At 45.8% G+C, this 22028-nt stretch overlaps 1 protein-coding gene, 2 long non-coding RNA genes and 1 pseudogene across 3 annotated transcripts in view; 2 read left to right on the forward strand and 2 right to left on the reverse strand.

Annotated features, from left to right (window-relative positions):
* Positions 1–619: 619 nt before the first annotated feature.
* Positions 620–1638, reverse strand: LOC146199875 (uncharacterized; annotated as a pseudogene).
* A 633-nt stretch (positions 1639–2271) lies between these two features.
* Positions 2272–8133, forward strand: LOC146199876 (uncharacterized). The gene is made up of 3 exons (XR_014705141.1): positions 2272–2562; positions 4880–4965; positions 8037–8133. It is a non-coding gene; the product is annotated as an uncharacterized LOC146199876 (long non-coding RNA).
* Positions 4636–6460, reverse strand: LOC146199877 (uncharacterized). Its single transcript, XR_014705142.1, has 3 exons — positions 6294–6460; positions 4806–4954; positions 4636–4725 (listed from the first exon to the last, which is right to left on the reverse strand). It is a non-coding gene; the product is annotated as an uncharacterized LOC146199877 (long non-coding RNA).
* A 2538-nt stretch (positions 8134–10671) lies between the features above and the next one.
* Positions 10672–22028, forward strand: part of LOC146199878 (uncharacterized) — a 28279-nt gene continuing 16922 nt past the window's right edge. The window contains exons 1-2 of the mRNA XM_084592212.1: positions 10672–10749; positions 11695–11889. Coding sequence (XP_084448338.1) covers positions 10672–10749; positions 11695–11889 — 273 coding nt within the window. The remainder of the gene's footprint in view (positions 10750–11694; positions 11890–22028) is intronic.

The raw sequence follows: 22028 nt of genomic DNA on the forward strand, positions 1-22028 counted from the left end.
TTGCTCAAAATATGCTTGGAAGGCCCGCCAGATCCGCTCCGGAAGATGGACGCAGAGCGTCCGCTGATTGGTCGATGTTTGCACGCCGGAAATAGGACGCGCACTGTCGCGAGCTGCGCACGCGCCGACTCGTCGCGCATAAGCAGACTTCCTCTGGCCGGCTCGTGAACAACTCATGCTGACAAAGTTTGATACTGTCTCTCAAATTGAGAGTTAAGGGTTTGAAGCTTTTTGTCGAATTGTTCGACTAGCTTCTGAATTTGTTTGTGGAGTTGTTCGACAGGGGCGGAATCGGTTGGCGTTTTTGGGTTGGGGGCAATGCGTTGCTTTTTTGCTTGGGGGCTGGAGCTGGTTTCTTTAGGTTTATCTTCCCCTGGGCTTTGATTCGTCTCCATTGCGGCATGCGGCGGGGGTTGGGGTGGCACTGGGGCAGGGGTTAGGTGTTGTGGAGCGGGAATGGTGGGGCTGTTATGGAGTAGAGCGGTTAGTCGACTTACCTCCGCCCTCAAGGCCCGGAGCTCCTCTTGTCCAGATTCGCGGGCCTTTGGATGGATTGTGGCTGGCGTTTCTTTGGTTCGGTCTGCCCACGTTAGTCCTTTCTGTACTTTAGGCTTTTTTTTCACTGGATGGTGAACGGGAATTCGTCTCGGAGTGGCTGTTGTTCCGTGTTTGACTGGCGGGAATGGTTTTCAGACCTGGGCTGGTGGCCTTGCATTGACTGGGTCGGGGGTCTTCGTGGTCGTAGGTACCGGTGCTGGCATAAGATGTTGCCAGTGTGACGGTTTCCACCGCACGCAATACACTTGGGCACGCAAGTAGGGGGGTCGGATGGTGTGTGTTGTTCGCTACAATTGTGGCATCGCCCACTATTTGCTAGGGGACGCACGTCGCGTCGGTGGCCGGCTTCTCGGCAGTTGTAAAAGGCCTCTACTTTGGGTTTGTGTTCACACATGTACGCCCCCAATAGCAGATGGAACCTGTAATTGGCCCTTTGGCGAAGGTGATTAGGACTGATCCTTTTCGTCCGAAGGGGCGTGCATCAACAATTGGTGCACGAGGGTTGAAGGGGATCAGTCCTTCTAGGAGTTCTGCGCGTGGTTCCACATCGTAGGCCATGTGTATGACACCTCTTACCGCTTCGTCAGGCGGTGCAAGGTGCGCTGTCACTGTGACTTCTTGGCCCCCTATGCTGATGGCCGAGAGCTTGGCGTAGGCTCGTGCTTCTGCTGGCGTGCTGATGGTAAATGTGTTGTTGATAGGGTGCAGCCGCACTTTGTCCTGATGGATGGCTTCTTGGGGGGGGGGGGGGGGGGGGGGTATCTTGGCAGCGTTGCAGGACGCTAGAAGTATAGATTTCGGGATAGCTGTGGTGATGTTCCATCCTCCTCGCGGGCGCACAACAATCTTTAAGTCGCCTTGCGGCAGTCTGGGCAGTGGAGTGCGTCGCCAGCGTGGCAGCGGCAACGACACAACTTTTTGTGTGGTAGGTGGTGTTCCGTTTCGCCCATCACCTTCAATAGATGCGTCGGTGCCTTTTTTCGGTGGTCGGTGGCGGTTTCGGAGAGCAATGACGGTTTCCCAGTCATCGCTTTGGGCTTCGGCAGGAGTGATAGTTTCCCCAGGTACCTGGTACTGCATCGTAGCCCCGGTGTTCTCCTCGGTGTCGAGAGCTTCGGTTGCTAGGCCTGCCAGGCCCTATTTGAGAAGCAGACCCTATTTGAGAAGCACTGGTCTAAAACAGGAGGAGCAAAATTTAATAGTTGTATACGCTGAAGGTCATTCGTTATATTTCAGGTTACTTTTTTATTATGCAGTATGCTATGTGCTCCATCACTTTAAAGGGGCCCACAAACACCTCCCGAGCACTCCTCACAAACTATCTCAGTCGCTAGATTATGCTGCGATACACATTTGAACGCAATAATACACGTCTACGCGCAGTGCAGGTCCCACAATCCCATTCGAAAGTTGGCGCGTTCTTTCCTTCGACTTTTGCCAGTCCTCCTTCTCCTCTGTGCAACGCTGCTACGTGCATGCGTTTTCGAATGACTATTGGTCTGCTTCTTTGCGACGTCACACAGCCATTAAACTATCGCTTATGCCAGAAAAATTGAAATACGCTTAACTTTTAATTATCAGGAAAGAAAATTAGGATGTTCTGTAGACAGAAACATTTTTTCAAACCTTTTTTTTCCTGCACTTCCGGTCTCGCGCGCGCACGCGCGCATCTTTGCCCTTCGCGCAGACGGCGGCGCAGGCAGCGCAGGCACCACGGCAATCGCGGCGCGGTCGCAAGCGGCGGTCTCGTTTCAGTTCCTTGCAGTGTACTTGCGGGGCACTTTCCGCCTGTGAATGTTCTCGTTTCTTGTGTCGCCCATGCGGAATGAACTTCGAAGTCGGCTTACAGGTTTACAGCATTAAGTCGGTGCTTTAAATGTCGGGCCCCACTCCACTGCGCCTTACGTAGTGCAGCAAAATTTCGGAGGCAACCGCTGCTCCGTTCCTGTGTCCACCAAACCAAAATACGCACCTCGGATCAAGTCAAGGCGACAACATACGCTGGTAAGTAATGTGTTTACTAGCTTGAACATAGCGCACAGAAAAGCGACGGTTTCACAGGTGCAATGAGTTAGTCATTGTTGTGATGCATCATTACTGTGGCGGCTATTAAAATCCTACCGTCTTAACCGTTGACTTGATTGCGTGAAACTACTCACGGAGGTTGCATTTTGTGTCGTAGTAAGTTTGTAGGTTATAAACTTTTGCCTTATAGTAAATTACCTAAGACAACTGCGCCTACCTGGCTCGGCCGTGCGCGAACCCGCGGAATCGTGCGCCGGCGTTGGCGGCTTTCGGCCCCGATCCCGGTACAGACTGCGGGTTTGAATTGTACGCAGCAGCAACGAATTAAGCACCCTTACCTAACTTCCTACGAGCAAATAAAGTTTACCGTAATATCAAAGCTCCGTGCGCAGTTTCACCACAAACGACTGAGCGGTAGAGCCGGAGAGGTACAAGCCGCCGCGGTAAACATGTAGTATTAGGATACGCATGCTGTATCTGGCCCTTGCAAGGTTTCACATGACGTGCAGTGATGAGGACGCACCGAAGAAACAAAGAAAACGACTTTATTTCGAGATTATTCCTAGAGAATTGCTCTCCTCGGCGAAGAACTGTGCTTTCTTAGTTTTATAACTGACCACCTTGTTGTTTCTTATGCTTGAGCCGGTGTACATTCGAATGTATGTGACACATTAATATTTTTTTTTGTCACCATGTCTTTCTTTTATGTTCTGCACGTTAAAGATACTCAAAGTGTGTACAAGAGTCAGTGGCAAGTGAATGTAAATACATGTACATTTCTCACACTTTGTTTCCGACACAGCACCTGACCATATTGCACATTTCTTTTACTTACTGATCTTTTTTTTTTTCGCTAGCAGATCACTGTAAAAATATGACTGTCTGTCGTCCATGTCAAACAGGGGTAAAGACCTCGTCAAGCTACTGTATTAGTAGCCTTTTGTTCCTACCTTAACATTTGTTTTTCTGTCGACAGGAGGAAAAAAATCTGAATGAAGTTGATTGAGTCGCTCAGCAGTTTAAATTGCCGCTAAGAACACTGTATTATTTCGCGCACATAATAATAATCAGCATAATTACACTGTTGTCTTGTAAACTGTGTAGCTTAACGGATGGGGAACAGCAAGGTCATGAAAAGAGAGATGTTACATGGTCACTTGTGAAGCCGGCTCACTTGAAATTTCCATTTACTTCTAGTTTGGCCTCAAGAAGCTGAAAAACTCTGACTGGCATAATTATTCGCAATCTAGCCTTACACACCTTGAACCCACAGTTGCTCTGCCTTTTTTACTTTTGTTTCAAGCGGCAGCTTTGATATAATACTTGAAAGGCCTGCGAATGGTCGCACACCATGTGTAGTTGCCGCGATAAGCAAACAGCAACATGTTTTGTGTGCACTTTTGCTTAGCCGCAGCCATAAGGAAAACGCAGAGATATGGGTACAAGATTGCACTCACTCAGACAACAAAAGTCATATGAAACTGCGCTCCAGCTATTGTCAGCCGCAGCAAACATATTGAAACAATTTTCTTGGCTCCAGTGGCCAATGCTTTGCGGCGCTGATGCCAGTCTCAAAAGAACTGTGAGTTGAGCTAGTTGGTGCATCATTTTTTAAAAATACACAGCGCAACAAACATAGGACAAGCGACTAGACGGGAACAGCGCTGACTATCAACTGCATGATTTATTGAAAGAACACTAATATATACAAAAATGCTCTGACAATCAAGTGCGCATGTTCACAGATAAAACTTGAAATGTTGTTTTATCTGCGAACATGCGCACTTGGTTGTCAGAGCATTTTTGTATATATTAGTGTTTTTTCAATAAATCATGCAGTTGATAGTCAGCGCTTTTCCCGTCTACTCGCTTGTCCTATGTTTGTTGCGCTATGTATTTTTAAAAAATGATGCCAGTCTGTTTAGCATTTAGGTTAAGCACACTGACAGTTGTACTGTGTAATTGACTAGTCATTGTGAAGAGCAAATCTGTGTCTGTGAGCAGCAATCAGTTCTTCTTTTGACGGTCTTTCATAGGCATCCGTCATAAAGTGATGCTCTGAAGCTGTGCTTGCAGCTGTCTCTCTGTGCGAAGAGCCCTCAGACTGTTTCTCCACATCTTGGAGGAGCTTGTGGACGTATGCTGCATGAAATAGTCATCGAGATTACAACAGTGCACTTAGTTTTTCGTGTAATATTATAAGTAGAACAAACTGAACTTACAAAACGTAGGCTGCGTTTTCACTGGAGTGACACTGAAATGTCCTTTCCTTGCTTTTGCCATCTTTACTTTCCAGCGGTCATCTCCTTTTTTTGTCTGTGCCTGGAGCCTTGAGGAATTTTCATTAAAGTGAATTACAGCCAGATGTGACCTATAAAGAAGGTAAATATGAATTAATTTTTCATACTTTGGAAAAGAAATGTGTTTCTTGTTGCCTACCTGCAAAATTATACAGAAGAGGCTACCATAAGGAACCATTATGCATTATATTCACAACACTGCAGCAGAAATTGCTTCTGATTTAGCTACTATGTACAGCGCCTTTAGAATTAAGAATGTGATGCAATGATCTCCAAGCAGCAAAATGAATGTATGACATGGGCTATACAACATCATATCGTGAATCACCTGTGTTCTCCCTGCTGTTGTATTCTAGCGATCATCATTAGTTCAAGTGGTCAAGTGAACCTTGAGCATTCTTGCAGCTTCAATACAGTAGCCTCGGGACATTCGAGATGGTTCTAGAGGGGTCGGAAACTTGCGCAGATAACTTCCAGTTCTTTAAAAACTGCCTTTGTCTTGGGACTGCACTAAGATGAGGAGCACAAAAGAGAGACTAGGTGTTTTTTCAGCCTGCGCTTCATGCTTGTCCTCAACTTCGTTCTTTATGTCATCCCATCTGCCTGTTCCAACATAAGAGCAGTGACTTCCAATGAGGACCCTTAGATGGCCTGTGCAGTCTGCAGCCTCCTGTCTCACTTTTTCTATGGAAGGGGATTATAGAATGGCTAGTGCTACCATGCTAGCAAATATGTTTTTACGATATTATATGAAGCATTCTTAGAATGTCAGAAGTGTGCACCACAGTCTCCTCAAAATGTATGAAAACTACCTTTGACATGGCAGCAGTATTGAGATTCGAAGAGAAAGACACAAGATAGGTTCAGCTAATTTTACAGCAGAGTATTTAATGCCAGGATGGAAGGATTGTGGAAAATTTCTCATTGGGTGCATACTTTGAGCAGGAGTTGGGATTCAGTTGACATAGTGGGTGCCCTTTTTTGGCAGATGTCAGAATTGACTCCTGTGAGTCGTAATTGTAAGGTCTCATATTACCTGGCCTGATAACATGACAGCGCCAGATCAAGCACTGTACTAAGGGGAGTGCTGGTCGTAGTGGCTATTGTAGCATTAACTAAACGCGATCTGCTTAGTTGGGCTACTTAGCAAGTTGAAGAATCGAAAGGAGGAAAAGGATATGGTGCGAATGAAGCACAGGCTTTCATAGATGAACTTCTGATTTTTTTTTTTTTTTACTGAGTTCTATTTCCTCTGGCCTCTGTTTCTTTTACAATGACAATATTATGAACATACATTAAATGCTTCATGCAAGGATTGATTGTTTGCATATGCAATGCAGAAAAGTTGGAATGCGTATTGGCACTGGAGTAAAAAAATAATGTCGTATCCTTCTCTTTCATTCAACTTACCTTGCTTGCATCCCATCGTCCGAGTATGCAATTGATTTGGGAGCAAATCTGATGACCAAATTATGAAATGATTCAAGGGAGGATGTTTGGGCTTTAGGGGAGAGTTGTCGAATGTCCTTCAGGAACAGGGAGTTCATGAGAATGCAGTTTAGCTTCCTGAAAGCACATGAATCTGTAAAAAAATGTATATATATATATATATATATATATATATATATAGCATTTAAAGGAGCGAACAGTCTGCGAGTGCAAGGCAAACATTTTTTTTTTGTTTATGCTGTTGACATTTACAGGAATTCCTCTTATGATGATTATTGGAATAAAGAGCATGAAATGCAAAGCGGAAGGAAAAACAATGCGCCGACGGTATATATATATATATATATATATATATATATATATATATATATATATATATATATATATATATTTGACTGATGAGTTGGTAGTGTTGGTGTGTATTCTAGTCAATCATAGATGCTGAACCTGCTTACAGCTGCTGCATTGCAGTTGAAAACAGTTTTAGCAACATATTCGTTAAAAGACACCTGGTCTTGTACTGCTATTTTACTGTGACAAGAAATCTAAGAGGTGTTGTTGACCAAACAATTGTCAGTATAAGAAAGTATAGAACATCCCATTGTTTTTGTGTTTCTTACTGGCGTTATAACCAAGCTGCCTCAGTATTAAATTAATCTCGCAGTCTCAGTACTCACATTTACATTATGTTGTTTCTTCACTTCATTATGGGTTTCTTACTTGGCTATGTCTTGCTGTAATGTGCGGATGTGTAAAAAGTTTTTTCCGTGAAGTTCTATTTGCATTACCTATCTCTTAAATTTATCATTGGTTGACAAATGCCACAAGTGTGAGCCGTGCACCTTCCAAACAGCATCAAACTTTACAAAAAAAAACCTATGCAAAACAGATTACCTCTGCTCATTCATTGCCTGTTTGCAAGGAGCTAATGCAGGCATTTGCTGTATGGTCTATCATGGCCATCACGCTTATCGCATATGTGGTTCAACAGGCTGCACTACATGCTGATGATCAGGTCATCATTACCCTGGCCCAGGGTAGCAACATAGACTTGAGATTGTCTGGATCCATGGTTCTATTGCTTCACAGCCCTTTGACCTGCTCACAGCTTTTAACTTAGTAAATGCAGTATAGAATAATGTTATTACCATGTATTCGCCCTAATTATTAAAGCAAGCAACTGCATGCATCTTTAGTAATGCGCCAAGCATCAAAGTAGTGCTGTATGGGCGATTTGCTGCTCTTGCAATATGTCCAGCTAGCCGGGCGGCAGTTTGTAGATAGATGAAATTAAAACCTCATTACATAATAATATATGTCAGCAAATGTACCTCTTCCCCAATGGTTGGCAACGATGAAACATTTTGTAATTCAATTATTTGTATTATATAATGATTAATTTGATTCTTTTTATATATAGACATGCAAGCAGCACTTGCCAAGAGCACTCTTGGTGAGGCTGAAATAAATTTCTCCTAATAATATGCAGAAATTGGCGCCTTTTGTTAAAGACTGCACTGAGACTCGTTAGTTGAGGCCAGGCCCCATGCTCACACTATTGGGCACTACAGCTGACTTCACACAGTTATTATGAATTGCAGCTTGTCAATTTTCGTATCGCAGCATTGCCTTACCTCTCCTATTCTTACCTGTTCCCATTGTAGAATATGGTCAGTCTGAATGATAACAACGTTGTATGTGCAGTACTTGGCGCTGTAGCCCGGGGAGTCGCAACGCCCATCTCCTGCGAGGTCCACTTCCATTCCATCCAGCTGGCTGATGATCTGTACCCGCTGTTCCTGGAAAATCTGGGATAAAAATAAATGTGCATTTGTGAGCCACTTGTAACATTGTGCCGAACTGTGTCACTCGATCGTTGCACTACTGCATGCGCGCGCTGTTTTTTCTTTTTTTTTATTACGCAAGCTTGCCATCAGGCATATTATAAGAACCCGTGCAAATTATTTTCCGTTAGGAACCGGAGAAGGCTCCTGCTCTTATTGCTGTCGGTGAGCCATTTGGAGAAGTCCTCTTCCCTTGTTGCGGTTTATCCCCCCCCTCCCCCCGCCCTTTCCGCAGGAAAAATCTAGTTGTGTATAACTTCTGTCTATGCTCCTGTCAAAACCAACTCTTACACTTCCGATCGGCAGCTGATCGCTTAGGGATAAAGAGGCACAACTTTGAGCGACTAAGCCAGTTCACGCGAGTGATAACGTTTATTTTGCGATCCCCCCCTCCCCCCTTTTTGCTGAAGGGTAAAGCCTCTTGGCACTTTTTTTTTTCTGTTTCCATCACTTCATTCCTGACAGTGTCCCTCCTTTCTTCTCTTTCTTCTTATCAACGCCCATCTCGGTTTCACGTGTTTCTTTCCTGGCTGCCTCGGTTGGTGAACTTGGACGCGGCTCCATTCGCGCGACATTTCAGAGTGCGCTCTGTACAAACACCACATGGCGTAAAAAAAAGAAAAAAAAAAGCTACAGGGCGGGAGTCATGCTGCGATAATAATCGGGCACCGAACAGAGTTTGTTTACTTCCTGTCGGCGTGCGCGTTCTCCGTTGCAGTCAGCTGACGCCGAAACGCGGCTGACAAACTACACCACAGCGCACAACTACGCAGTCCCCTTCTCCTCATCCCCTTCCTTTTTTTTTTTTTTTCTTTACAATCGATCGTTATCTTTCACGAAGGGGCATCGTATAATCAAACGCAAGAGGAGCCTAAACACGAAGGTTTCAAGGTTCGGGCGGTTCGGGCAAGGTGCACGAGTTTCCCTCCGCAACGCCCGGAAGACCGCTCTCTGCGATCTCGATTCTGAATTTCTAGTCTTTCGCTAACATATCATGCCCTTGCTGCGGTACGGATATTATGGACCCCGAGCTCGAAAAGCGACTTCGGCGAATGAGTACCGAGAAGGGACTCGACCCCCATAAGTACACGCCGTTGAAGAATCCGCTGCTGAACCCCGACGATGATAGTATACGGCTTATATGGGTGCATTGGTGCGTGGGGTCGACTAGCGTAACATTAAAAAATAAAATCCCATCGTAAGCTCGCCACTGGTTTATTTTGAGCAGTGTAGTTCACAGTGATCATGACAAATCTTGCTATATGCATGCCACAACGCCGAGCAAGATCGCCTGAGTTAAAAAAAAAAGAAAAAAAAAATCCACACTACTGTGATAACGCGTCTAAAGCTAATATTATCACAATCTTTTCATTTTACACTTACCGGCAGGGTTGGAAGAAACAGCGTTGGTACCGCTCCTTCACGCACTCAGTCTTGTTGGGATCCCCCAATCGCGAACCACATATCCTGGTAAAGCAAACGTAGATAAACGCTTTGTTCACCGATGCTGGCTATCCGATGAGCTGTAGCCACTGTTTCCGGAGGTTGGCGTTTTGAAGCCCTTGATGCATGATGTTTTTCCTGCCGTCACTAGCAATACCTTCGCAGACTGCACACTGTAGCAACCTCCCGCTCATGTCCCGTCAACAACAATTCAGCGCTTCGACAACTGCCTTCGCGAATTCAAGAGAGCGACCAGTCCAGCCCAAAACTGTCCTGCACCCGTCGCGCACACGACGTAACACAAAATCAAAGGTGAGGTCAACGCCAGGGATGTATAGCGTGGCAACAAAACTTGCGAGTTCGTGCCGAAGGCCGATGACGATGAAGCAGACGACAAGAGGCCCCCGGCGGCGCGTCGGCAACAAGCGCGACAAAACGGAAGTTGCGGCGTGCGGCGCTAAGCAAAAAACGTAAAAGCGCAGATGCGTCAGTTGTGACGTGTCAGTGGGCGAGGCCTTGGAGGAGGGCCAGCCTTTGCGCGCGCTAAAAAGTTGAAAAGAGGAGAAAGCCGCGAAGGCGCAGATATTCAAAATTTGATTGCAAATAACTCTGCTTCCAAATGCCGCATTTAAAAAATTTTTGCGGGAAGGTTATCTTACATCGACATTCTTTCACATACTAGGCATAGGGAAACTGTATTGCTATGGCTGTTTTGGGCCCCTTTAAGGTATATGATTGTGAGCGAAACTGGTCGATAGTTTTCAACAGCGGCCCTCCGCGGGGCAATCCTCATTTTTTTTTCGAATATTAAAAAAACGACCAGTTTTCTGGAATTTATCAAGTGTAAACACCAGAACACTGCAAGAACGTAAAACGGGATAAAATTCTGCTGTCCGCGGTTAACCAGGAGAAGATGCTTTCTGTATGTAATTAATTAGCATGCCGTTTTACGTAATGAAGAGGGATGACATTGGTTCTTGTATCCTTTTCAAGGGAGCTGGTAGTGCATCAGCGTCAAGTGAAGCACAGGAAGACTGGATGAAACGATTGAAATGATACGTTTCTGCATAATCGTCATCCACTGCGAACTTTTCAACATCAAGGCGTTGAGCAACAACCAGTTCTCTGCCGTAAGATTTCAAGGATTCCCACGTGCCTTGAAGTTTAATGCAGGGTTTGGCAACATATAACGAAAAAGCCTTGTTTTTTGTATTTTAATTCTGGAATCTGTTTGCCAAGAGCCTCGGCGTCTCCTTATAACGGTAAGTTTCTGTTCCTGTCCTTTTGTACAGTCATTGGGTATGTGCGGTGTCTATAGCTTTAATACTTTTTTTTCGCGTGATATCGAAGATTATACCCTTATGTCTGTTCCGTTGCAAGAATTTGTAAGAACATATTTGTATGCCTATGTGTTCAGTTATTTCTAAATATGTTCCAGAAAATGACAGCCTTCGCATGTACTGGTTGCGGACGCGTCTGGTATCGGGCCTCGGATAGCCAACATGGTCTGAAATATGCTGGGACTCAGTGGCAGCTCCATGCACATGCGTACCTTTAGACAGCAACATCCTTCTGGGGTGGGCAGTAGTAGCTGCAGCTGGCGGTTTAATGCGTAACATCTTGATAAAAGCTTGGTGTTTTCTTTTTAACAGTGTAATTTATCCTGGGTTTTGCACCTTACACAATGCTAATGCTTTTGGTAACTTTGTTACCTGTTGTATTCTTACTTTTTTGCTGGTAACAAGCTATTATCTGTAATGCTGAATCATAGTTTGTACATTTTTTATTTTAGTTCATACAGGTAAATATCTTTATTTTTTTTTTTACGTCGTGTGCGAAAAAGTTTATCCTAAATGTTATTAGGCTACTTATTGGTTACCGCGCACTACTGCTGCCTTTTGAAAAAGCAAGAACTCAATGCTAGATATTTGTCATAAGTTGTTAAGGTAGTCTTTGGATGCAAAAATCTGATTTGATATCAAACGGTTTCAATCTACTAAAGTTCTTTGACGTCTGCCAAGCTAGTTTCGTGACAACTGCTCTGCATGGTATGATAATTTGTGCGTCCTGGGAAGAGTGTCTCTCCTAGGCCTCGGGTTTCTGCCACCGCCTCTACCTCTGCCAGGGCCGGCAACGTCATTGTCGCCACCGGTCCGGGACAAAGCTGGCGGCCATGGTCCGCTGCCATCCATACGGCGGCAAGGCGAGCAGTCTACGGATCGCAGCAGCGAGGCCGCCTCGTGTCTGGAAACCCCGAAAGTCACGCTTGGGTACGCCTTCCGTGCTTTGCCCTTGCGGACCGCGATGTACGAAAATCACGAAGGAAGGGTACTTTCACTTTTGTAGCACTCTGACGCTTCCCTTCGCGTCTTCTTTCTGTCGCGTGTCTTTGTTGATGCTCTGGTTTCGGTTCATGATTACTGAGCTCAGCAGTCGGGCGCGTGGCGTGTTGATTTGGTTTGTCGCGTGCACGGAAGACTGCGTGGCAACCCCCATGCGTGGAGCTTGTTCTGTCCGAAGAGACGGAGGAGGGTATCTTCGTCGGTTTGTGCGTTCTTCCTCGTGGACAGGAGCACGACTGCCGATGCTCTGCCGCCGTGCGATGCAGCATCTCCTTCTCTCCCTTCGCAAATCCACCGCCTTCTCTCCTGGACGTACTGCCTCGTCTTTTGGTTCGCGCTCGACGGGCACTGTGCGTACATTGTGCGCTCATGTGGACGAGTTTTATTGTTTGGTAGAGGTGCATCTCCAGCGCGGAGAGGGTGTGGCACTGAATTCGCGTAGCCGAGGCTACTATAAAGAGGCGGAGATGCGGAATGGGCCGCTTTCTTGTGTGTTGCGCTGGGAGGTTTGGGAGCCGCAGGAGAGGCGAGTCAGTCGTACACGTGGTTGCAGCGGCTGTTTGCCGTCTTGTGACTGTTGCAAAAAGTGGCTGGAGTAGTTTTTGCAGCTGTGTTCCGCGAACAGTAAGAGAGGCAGCGGGTGGACTGCCGCACCGCCGCCATGAGACTGCGGAGGATAGGATTCCGGACGGTGAGTAACGCTCTCGTGGGTGAAGCAGTGTTTGTAGCTGTCATGATGTGACGCGCGAATCAATGTGTCCCGGTGCACGTGCAAATTGTTTTGCGATGATGATTTAGGGAACTAAAGGCTAGACGACATCTGGATGAGCGGTGATTTGGTATCACTTGTGAGCGAGTAGCTAGCCCAGCTTATGAACGTGATACCATAGATGAGTAAAATAATTCTGAAGCGGCGATTATCTAACATGCGTTCTTATCAATAAATGGCGCAAAAAGTTTGTTTTAAAGACATTACGTTCACCATTTGACCGGTTATGGCCACACAAATTGCAGAGGGAGCACTTAGGAAGATAAGGCCTTTTCTTGTTATGTGGTGATGTCGTTCTGGTCATTTTCTGAATGCAAAGTTTCTGTAAGGTCTACTCGGTGTCCCTCTCACTCTGCTGATGACAAGGAGGCACTTTTGATGACCTGTTGCGGAAGTCTAAAGTATAAAGTATAGTAGAGTCTAACGTATAAAGTATAACAGTCTAAAGTATAGTACTCTATGGCTGCCTAAATACCAACAATGCAAGCGTGGTATCTATCAGGCGAGTACCTAGTTTCAGGGAGCGCCTCAACAGCAGCACCGAGCTAGCTTCTGTCGCCTAAGTTTATATTTATATATATAACATCCGGGGAACACCTATGAGCACCAATAAGGCCATGCTTCTCACAGAACGCTCCATGAGACAAGCACATGAACATGCAATCACAAGCCGCTTTTTTTCTAGACGAGGACTTGCCACTCTGGTAGAGAGCGTAGGTGCCAGTTTCTTTATGGAGCTCCCAAGTAATTGCTCGCTTTCAGTGTGGAGCGGGCTACCGAACCGGTCAGAATCGCACGGCAGTGAGCATTGCAAGAGTTCCTTGGACCGCACATGCTACCAATGGAAATTAAACCGAATGAAGTTGATCAAAAGAACACGACAAAGTTATCGCTGATAAAAATGTTTTCATAGTTTAAACAAAATCTAAGAAGGTTAGGACAGACGTAGCATACACAAGAATGCCAAAAAGCGGCCACGATTGACTTTGCGGGAAGCAAAAAAAAAAAAAAAAAAGAAATTCCGAGAGCACTGTGGAATCTACACAACAAAAATGCGAAAGCCTGGGCGCTGTTGGTGCACACGGTGCATCACGTTTGCTCTCATTATCATTGTAAAATAAATGCACCGTCATTATCACTGCTAATGTCATCATTGTCATTATCACTAATTGCTGCGTCATTGTCATCTATATAATCATGCTCACGGTAAACACGGAGATAATGATGTGCGCTTCACGATCCCGGGCGGGGTGCAGCTGGTTAAAGCGCTCGGCTGGGGATCCGAGGGATGGAATTTCGATTCCCGGTGCAGATGGAAATATAAATAACAAATTAATGAAAAATTAATGTTATAATATCATCACTACTGAATTATTGAGTTACATCGATGATGTCATCAGTTTGATAGACATGCAGACTCTTGCTTACTAAGTATTCCAAATTGCCGCCTAACCGGATGTAACGTCACATTAGCTATAGTGTGATGGAAGTGCGTGACAGAATCGTGGCCGACACTATGAGCCGTTAAACGCTTCCGCCTCAAAATCTCTAAAGATCATAAATACTGTACTCATGTGTATCGGCAAGAACCAGAATTCGGCATCAAAGAAACTTGACATAGGAGAGCATTGTTGACTGACAGAGTGAAAACCTTATAAGGAGATAAGGGAAGGGGATGTGTGGGTGAGGTCCGTATTAAAGAACTCCAGCTGCTGCCGCTGCTGTCCATACATGTTCGGCCTCCTGAAATTTCGGCAGCCTGCATTTTTTTTTTAATGTGAACTGACATCGCACATAACACGAGCGGCTTGCTTTTCGCCTCCATGAAAAAATGATCGCTGCATCGGGATTAAAAACCAGTATCCGTAGAGAAACCTCTGAAGCAGTGCAGTACCTGCAAAGAGCCGATATATTGCTTTAGCCGAAAAATATGGGTATAGCGAAGATTTCAACAAAATAATCATGTTATATGTGTGCATTTTGGCACATGATTAAAACTACTTTGTTTTACTCCCTTGATGCAAATATCCCGGGAAACGTGTGATCAAAAAACCTTCATCCTTGAAGGCATCGTAGACCTACTTAAATTGAGCGCATTAATGACGGTATTATGGGGACGGTAAGCAAAATAAAAAAGACAATGCAGAGAAGATCGAAGAAGCCTGGAAGCAGCAAGATTAGGTATTGATACAAGCCAGATGTACAAGCGCACCAGAATAATGATCTGTTTAAGTAAAATAGTTAGGGTACCAGGAAAAATATTTCTTCTTTACTACCACGGTTTAGTTCTGAGAATAAGAAGCTCTGTAGATGAAGAAGCAAAGAAACCCGTACTGGCAACGATGAGAAAACGTTATCTGCGTGTTTCAAGAAATATGTAATTCATAAAAACTGACATAAATAAATGGTAATCAGCCCCAAAACAGAGTGAATAGCTCGGGCTTCGTGGAAGAGGTCCAGTGTAATGATAGCAAAAGTGGTATACAAAACTCAGCCGGTGGCAGAGCTCGAGAAAACTCCATCCCGACTTTACCTAGCAGCAGTTATCTATGATCGAGGCAATAGTGGCATTGCCCCATTTAATCCACATGCATGTGTCACTGTCGCTGTCTCTTACGCTGTTGCTAGATGGCATTTCGACGCATTTTGTCCGAGCTCTGTCGCTGGCTGGGTGTTGTATACCACTTTTGTTCACTACTCTACACCATCAGGATGCGCTACGTCTAGAAGTTTAATAAAATATAACAATAATAGAGGTCCCTCAGCAAACTGACTCCGGCTACATGAAAGTTAAACACTCAATCAGTGGTTATTTTTTCTACATTAGTTTTTTATCTCTTTAGGAAAGCATCGAACAAAATATGCGACATTTCTACTTTTAGCTTGGATCACTAAATTCAGTGAGAGTGAGCGTAAAATGTGGCCAGTTTTAGTCCAGGCAGTGTCTCTTAAATGAGAGACTGTGAAGCCATTTTAGGTGTGTGCGACCCCCTCCCCCTCCCCCCCCCCCCCCCCCCCCCCCCACGGCCACACACACAAAAAAAAAAGATAAAGAAAGGTCATGGCGATAGCTTTGGCCTGGCTAGACACAGTTTTGTAGGGTTAAAATTAAGCACGGAGATTCAAAACCGACTTCCTCAAAGCGAAGCAGACGCTAGAGAGAGTGCGGAAACAAATAGTGCGCGGAGCGAGAGGGATGGAGAAGGCGTCTTCGGGCTGGAAGAGTGCCACGGGAGCAAGGCAGACAAGAGGACCTGATTACCTACAGCGAAATAACGCACTACAAACTGAAAAGGAAGTAACAAGAAGAATAAGATTGGGATGGAGCGCATTTGGCAAGCACTCGCAGATTATGAGTAGCAGCTTACCGGTATCGTTCAAGAGGAGAGTATACAACAGTTGCATCTTACCTGTACTCACCTATGGGGCTGAAACGTGAAGGCTAACCAAGAGGGTTCTACTTCAGTTGAGTACAACAAGGAGGGCTATGGAACGAAAAATGGTAGGGGTAACATTAAGAGATAGGAAGCGTACAGAGTGGGTCAGAGAAATAACTCAAGTTATCGACATTCTAGTGGAAATTCAGAAGAAGAAATGGGCATGGGCAGGACATGTAGTGCGAAGAGAGGATAACCGATGGTTGCTCAGGGTAACAAACTGGATTCCAACGGAAGGAAAGCGTAGCAGGGGGCGGCAGAAAGTTAGGTGGGCGGATTCGCAGGGGTCAAGTGGATGCAGCTAGCACAGAACCGGGTTAAGTGGAGAAATATGGGAGAGGCCTTCGCCCTGCAGTGGGTATAATCAGGCTGATGATGATGATGATGATGATGACAAACTGAGCAGGAGTGTACTACCGCTCCCCAGACCCCGCGTTAAGCAAAGAAGATGCAATAGCACGGAAAGAGCTACAGACTAATAGATACCTGGACCCAATTCTAGTCAACCATATACGACCGTTAATACGACCAGGAGATACGATCAGACCTATGTTCATTATGTAAGGAAAGGAGATCACTAGATCATATAATATGGGAATATGCGAAGCCACCAGCCAGAGCTAAAAATATAACTAAAAACACCTGAGAGACCCTTCTGCAAAGCTCAGACCCAAGAGCCCAAAGAGAAATTGTTCGACTGGCCGAAGATGCCGCCGGGGTCCAAGAACTATCGGCCTGCAACTAAGGCGACTGTCCCACGTCTAACCCCTGAAGAGCGGGATAGTCACTCTGTTGGACGAATAAAAGTTCGCTCTCTCTCTCGGCGTTTGTTGACTCCGTCAGCGATGAAACTCGAGCTCTGGTTGCACTACTGGATGGGGCTGCAAAGGAAAGTGTCTCTGGTGTCAGACGAGCGAGTGGCGCTCGGGATCACCGAGAGAAGTGGCACGAAGCGCTAGTCTCGGGGCACATGTCTCGAGGGCTCTTACCTACAGGTCCAAATGGCCTTAACGCGGCGTGCATGGGCGGCGGCAACCGCCAGTGGGGTCCCTGACTAGGGACTCCACCTAGTATTTGTATGGCGGAGGCCCTTACGGCTTCGCAACAAACATACCTCCTTGTAAATATCGAATAAATGTCTTTTACAACCACCACCATACGAAGATAGTGAATGTAGGGCGAAGCGCGTGCAAGGCTGGGAAGACGAGTTCGTGGAACGGGGCTACGCGGCGTCAGGGACGAAACATATCAAATAACGAACTCTCGTTGTGAAAAAGCGTGCGTGTGTTGGAAATTCAAAGGTTGCTTGTCTATTTACTTGATCATATCTACTTGTGCCTTTACGAGAAAAATATAGAGGTTCTCTTAGATGTTTCTTAAGAAGAGAATGGCGAAAGCCTACCCTTCCTCTCCTACCATTTGCCTCTTATCGGCGTTCGTTGCAGTGCTACATATAATTATAATTGCTTTACACGAAAGAAAAGGCACAGTATCTGCTCTGGCAAGTGTGAGTTTGAACGGTACACTTATCCGCCCATTTCATTACAAACCCGAATACTCTCTTTGTGGGGCTCCGAGGGCCAACTTTGACCACATTTTATATCTCTGCCGAGAATTCCAACCACTATCTCGCTGGAACCTCAAGGACAAAGAGGGTTGGGAGATCGCGGTCTCCAGCTCCGAACCGCTCTCACAAAGGCGGGAGGCTGGGAGGCTTTAACGATCAGCCAGAACAAAGAAGTCCAAACAAAAATCATCCATCTGTCCTTGGACACGAATCCCAAGGGATTCCAGCCTGCTGAAAGGGAGGAATCTTTTCCTTGACGGGTGTTAATAAAGTTATTCATCATCATCTCTCGGAGTGCGATGAGCCAGCCCTGAAACAGTTGAATTTCGAACTTCCACAATTGACTGCATTGCACTCTGTGTGTGAGCGCTGAACGCGTGGTCGACGGGCTCCGCATGACATGTTAAGTCTGAAATCCTTTTAGTTCCCGTAGTCGACGACCTTGAGGGGACGTCGAGTCAGCACCGAGAGCGAACATTCAGGCAACGATTTCCTTCATCCGGGCACCAATTTTTCTTCATCGAAACGTGATCATCCGGGCACAGAACGAAATTTAACGAGTTCTCCGGCTACCCTCGTCAATCCAGACCGCCGGCGACTGCGTTTCGATGGAGGCGAAACGGAAGGGGTGTCCGTGTGCTGTGCGATGTCAGTGCACGGTAAATATTCCCGTGTGGTCGAAATTTCTGGAGTCCTTCATTACGGCGTCTCTCAAACCTGAGTCTCTTTGGGACTTTAAACCCTACATACTAAAGTAGCTTCCTGAGGCTTCCGCTTCCTCCCAAACGATGGCGTCACGGTGCCTACACACTCGCGTAGAACGCCGCCCGATGCCGGCGGTCGAGGCGACAGCCTTTCGAAGCGCTTTCGGGTTGGAATCGGGTCCGTTATTGTTTTGCGGCGCCAGCTCAAGTCGTTTCCCTGTTTAGCTCGGGGAAACCTCGAGCGCGTTGCTTCTCCTATGTTCTATTCAGGCTATTCAGGTATCTTCGTGGTCACGTACGCTTCTGCATCGTTCTGCATTTAAATGCCGTAACCGTCACAGCTGCTTAAACCGAGCAATAGAGTCTGCTGAAAGGAGAGGTGGGAAGCGTCTTGAAGAAGGCGATCGTAGTAGAAGTTATACATCATAGTAGAAGATTGCTCGCCCCTGCCATCTTCATCTTTCCTGGAATCTTAACGAATGCGCCACAGCGGCGGGGCTAGTTTCGCTGTCATACGTCAGATGCCCGACTACTGTGCTGGAGTACCCGAGTTAGATCCCGAACGCCGGCGGCTGCAGCCTCCATCGAAACGCATGGCGAAACGAAGATGCGTCCGTGTGCTGTGCGATGTCAGTGCAAGTTAAAGATCCCTAGGTGGTCGAAATTACTCCGCAGTCGTCCACTACGGCACCCGATTCTCTCTTTCCGCTTTCACTCCCACCTTCCTCCCTTCCCTTACGGCGCGGTTGAGGTGTCCACAGAACGTATGTGACAGGTACTGCGCCTTTCTTTTCCTTAGAACCAATTATCGTTATTATTATCCCTGCCTTATTTGCACGCAGCCTAGGATAGACGTATGCAGCCTAATTGGCGAGTGTGTGTTACAGTAGCAGTGTCAGTAGCCACTAAGTATCTTGGAAGGAGACGAAAAAAGGTTTCACCGCCAAAGCGGTGCTCTTTGAAATTTCTGACTGTGGGTATGCGCAGCTGGCTGATATAGCGAACTCGCTGCTCATAGTACTGCGAGCGTGACCTAGCTAGCGTCGATTTCTTCTGACAAGTCAACACAGAGGGCTTTCGTATATTATGCGGTGAATGTAGGCGATGATATCTTTGGAAATGGTATGTTTGGCAATACGACCGGTAGAAGGCTTATGTAAGGAGAGTTTCTTCCTAGTAAGAGTATCATTTTATGATGGCCTGCTAACACATTGCGTACGTTAAAAAAGCGATTTGTAAAACTACGGTCCCTCTGGGGCTTTTTCAAATACTTCTGTTCTATAGCTCTTAGCAATTGTGACCATTCATTCAATATTTATACGTGCCTTTAATAGTTCAGGGTTTGACGGAAAGCACGAAGAAACTTCTATCACCCACCTTACCAGAAAACATTAATTGACGTTTCGGAGCCCATGCAGGTTTCTTGTTCTTATAATGAACCGGTCGCACAAAAGTAAGCGTCTTAGGTAGCCTGAATTAATCGGAAATGTGCACGTGTTACGAAGAGTAGAGCTGCAAGGAGGAACTTAAAAGAATGTGCACGTGTTACGAAGAGTAGAGCTGCAAGGAGGAACTTAAAAGAATAAAAAACAACTTTTAAGTGAACGGATACCTTAAAAGGTACATTGAAATTGTGCGCAGAAACCAATTCCAGAAGCACTCTCAGCTGAAGTGCACACAAGATTCCGCAGCACCATGATCCCAAGCCAGCAATGGTTCCGTGCACCCTGGGCATAAGCGTATGCATGGCGCGGGTCTTCGAGATGCATATGCATGTCTTCCTGCCAACTAGTAAAACGGAGCATCTGAGCTAGAAGGTGGATACTGAAGGGAATAACAGCGCTGAGACGAGGGACAAGGAAGGAATACAAGACGGGCGCTAGTCTTGTCTTCTTTATTCCTCGTCTCGGCGCTGTTATTCCTTTCAGCATGTACCAAGCGCGATCTTCTGAACGTTAAAGGTGGTCTTCGTCCCTCAAAATTCTCAGGTATAATTTACGAGATCAGTTCAGTTCAGTTCAGGCGTTCAGTCGTGTCCGACTCTGCTACAATGGTGATGCATGCAGTCTATAGATTGGGGAGGCAGGGAATCTACCGAGCCAACTTAAAGGGCACTGAAATGATATCGGCGGGCACAGAACCGCCTTTCAGAATATGAATGAAGAGGGGATTAGGTTGCTTGACATATCCTTGAACTCTTTGCCACTGAAAGAAATCTGCCAGCGCGGTTGCACCACAGGTCTCTTATAATACATATTAGGGCGAAAGCAATCAACAAAACAAAGAAAAATCTTCACCTCGCCCACGCGAAACCAATAAGCGGATTAGTTAAGGCTATACTCACGGCCGGTTCTTCATTGTGAACAAGGAACTCGTATGGGCTCAAAAACGACAACTATGTTTTTAACATGGTATGTCACCGCAGTTTCGTTCTACTACGCCTGTCAACAATTAGCATTTGACCTTTCATGCCAAAACAACAATAGGCTTTAATAAGTCTTTAACATACTATTTTTGTGTTTGGCAACAAGTGTACATCGATGTCTGACACGGTACAGAAGAACAGAATGAACAAACAACTTGTTGGTGTTTATAGCAGTAATTCATATTTCACAGTACTTTTACTTGCATAATTGGGAGAACGTTACAATAACTTTTCATCCATCTGAAAGTCATGGTAAGTGAATGTGAGTTCATTTCCAAACATTATGCGATTTGAAAGAAAGGAAGACGAGCACTTTTGATAAGTTTGTGTTGAGAAAATGTTTCTGGAAGTTGCACAGCTCGAAGTTTATTAGATAACCGTCGCCTAAATCTAGAGAATTGAAGGCCTAGGCTTCTAGTAATGGAAAATATGGTACGGTCTACTGCTACGCATAGCAAGGAGAGATGAGAATGCCTTCTTGAACATACAGTGTCAAGCAGTTGAGGACAACAGCCAATTAAGGAACACAAGAGCTCTGTATAAGACAATCAAAGATATCAAAGGAAGCTTCTGTGCTAAGCTGGGCGTGATAAAGGACAAACGAGGCAAGGACCTCACTGAAGCCTCAGAGATAAAGAAGAGGTGGCAGGAATACACAGAAGAACTGTACAAGAAGGACCCGGATGTGCAAACCCAACATAGGACGGTTGTGATTACTGATCTCGAGCCGGGCATCCTGAAGAGTGAAGTTGAATGGGCCTTAGCCAGCCTTGCTAAGAACAAAGCTAGCGGAATTGATGGTATTCCAGCTGAGTTGCTTCAAAACCTCAACCACGACGCTGTTAACACACTGCATACATTATGTCAAAAGATTTGGACAACCCTGCAGTGGCCACAGGATTGGAGGAGGTCAGTTTACATCCCCATTCCAAAGAAAGGCAGTGCCAAAGATTGTTCCAACTACCGCACGATCGCGCTTATTTCGCATGCTAGCAAGGTGATGTTAAAAATCCTGCAAGGTAGGCTGCAGCAGTATGTGGATCGGGAGCTTCCGGACGTGCAAGCTGGGTTTCGCAAGGGCAGAGGAACTAGAGACCAAATTGCCAACCTTCGCTGGATCATGGAAAAAGCAAGAGAGTTCCAGAAACCCATTTACTTCTGCTTT

This window comes from Amblyomma maculatum, chromosome 2 (genome assembly GCF_055883805.1).
Source record: "Amblyomma maculatum isolate TAMU_Amacu chromosome 2, ASM5588380v1, whole genome shotgun sequence".
In the NCBI taxonomy this organism is placed as follows: Eukaryota; Metazoa; Arthropoda; class Arachnida; order Ixodida; family Ixodidae; genus Amblyomma; species Amblyomma maculatum.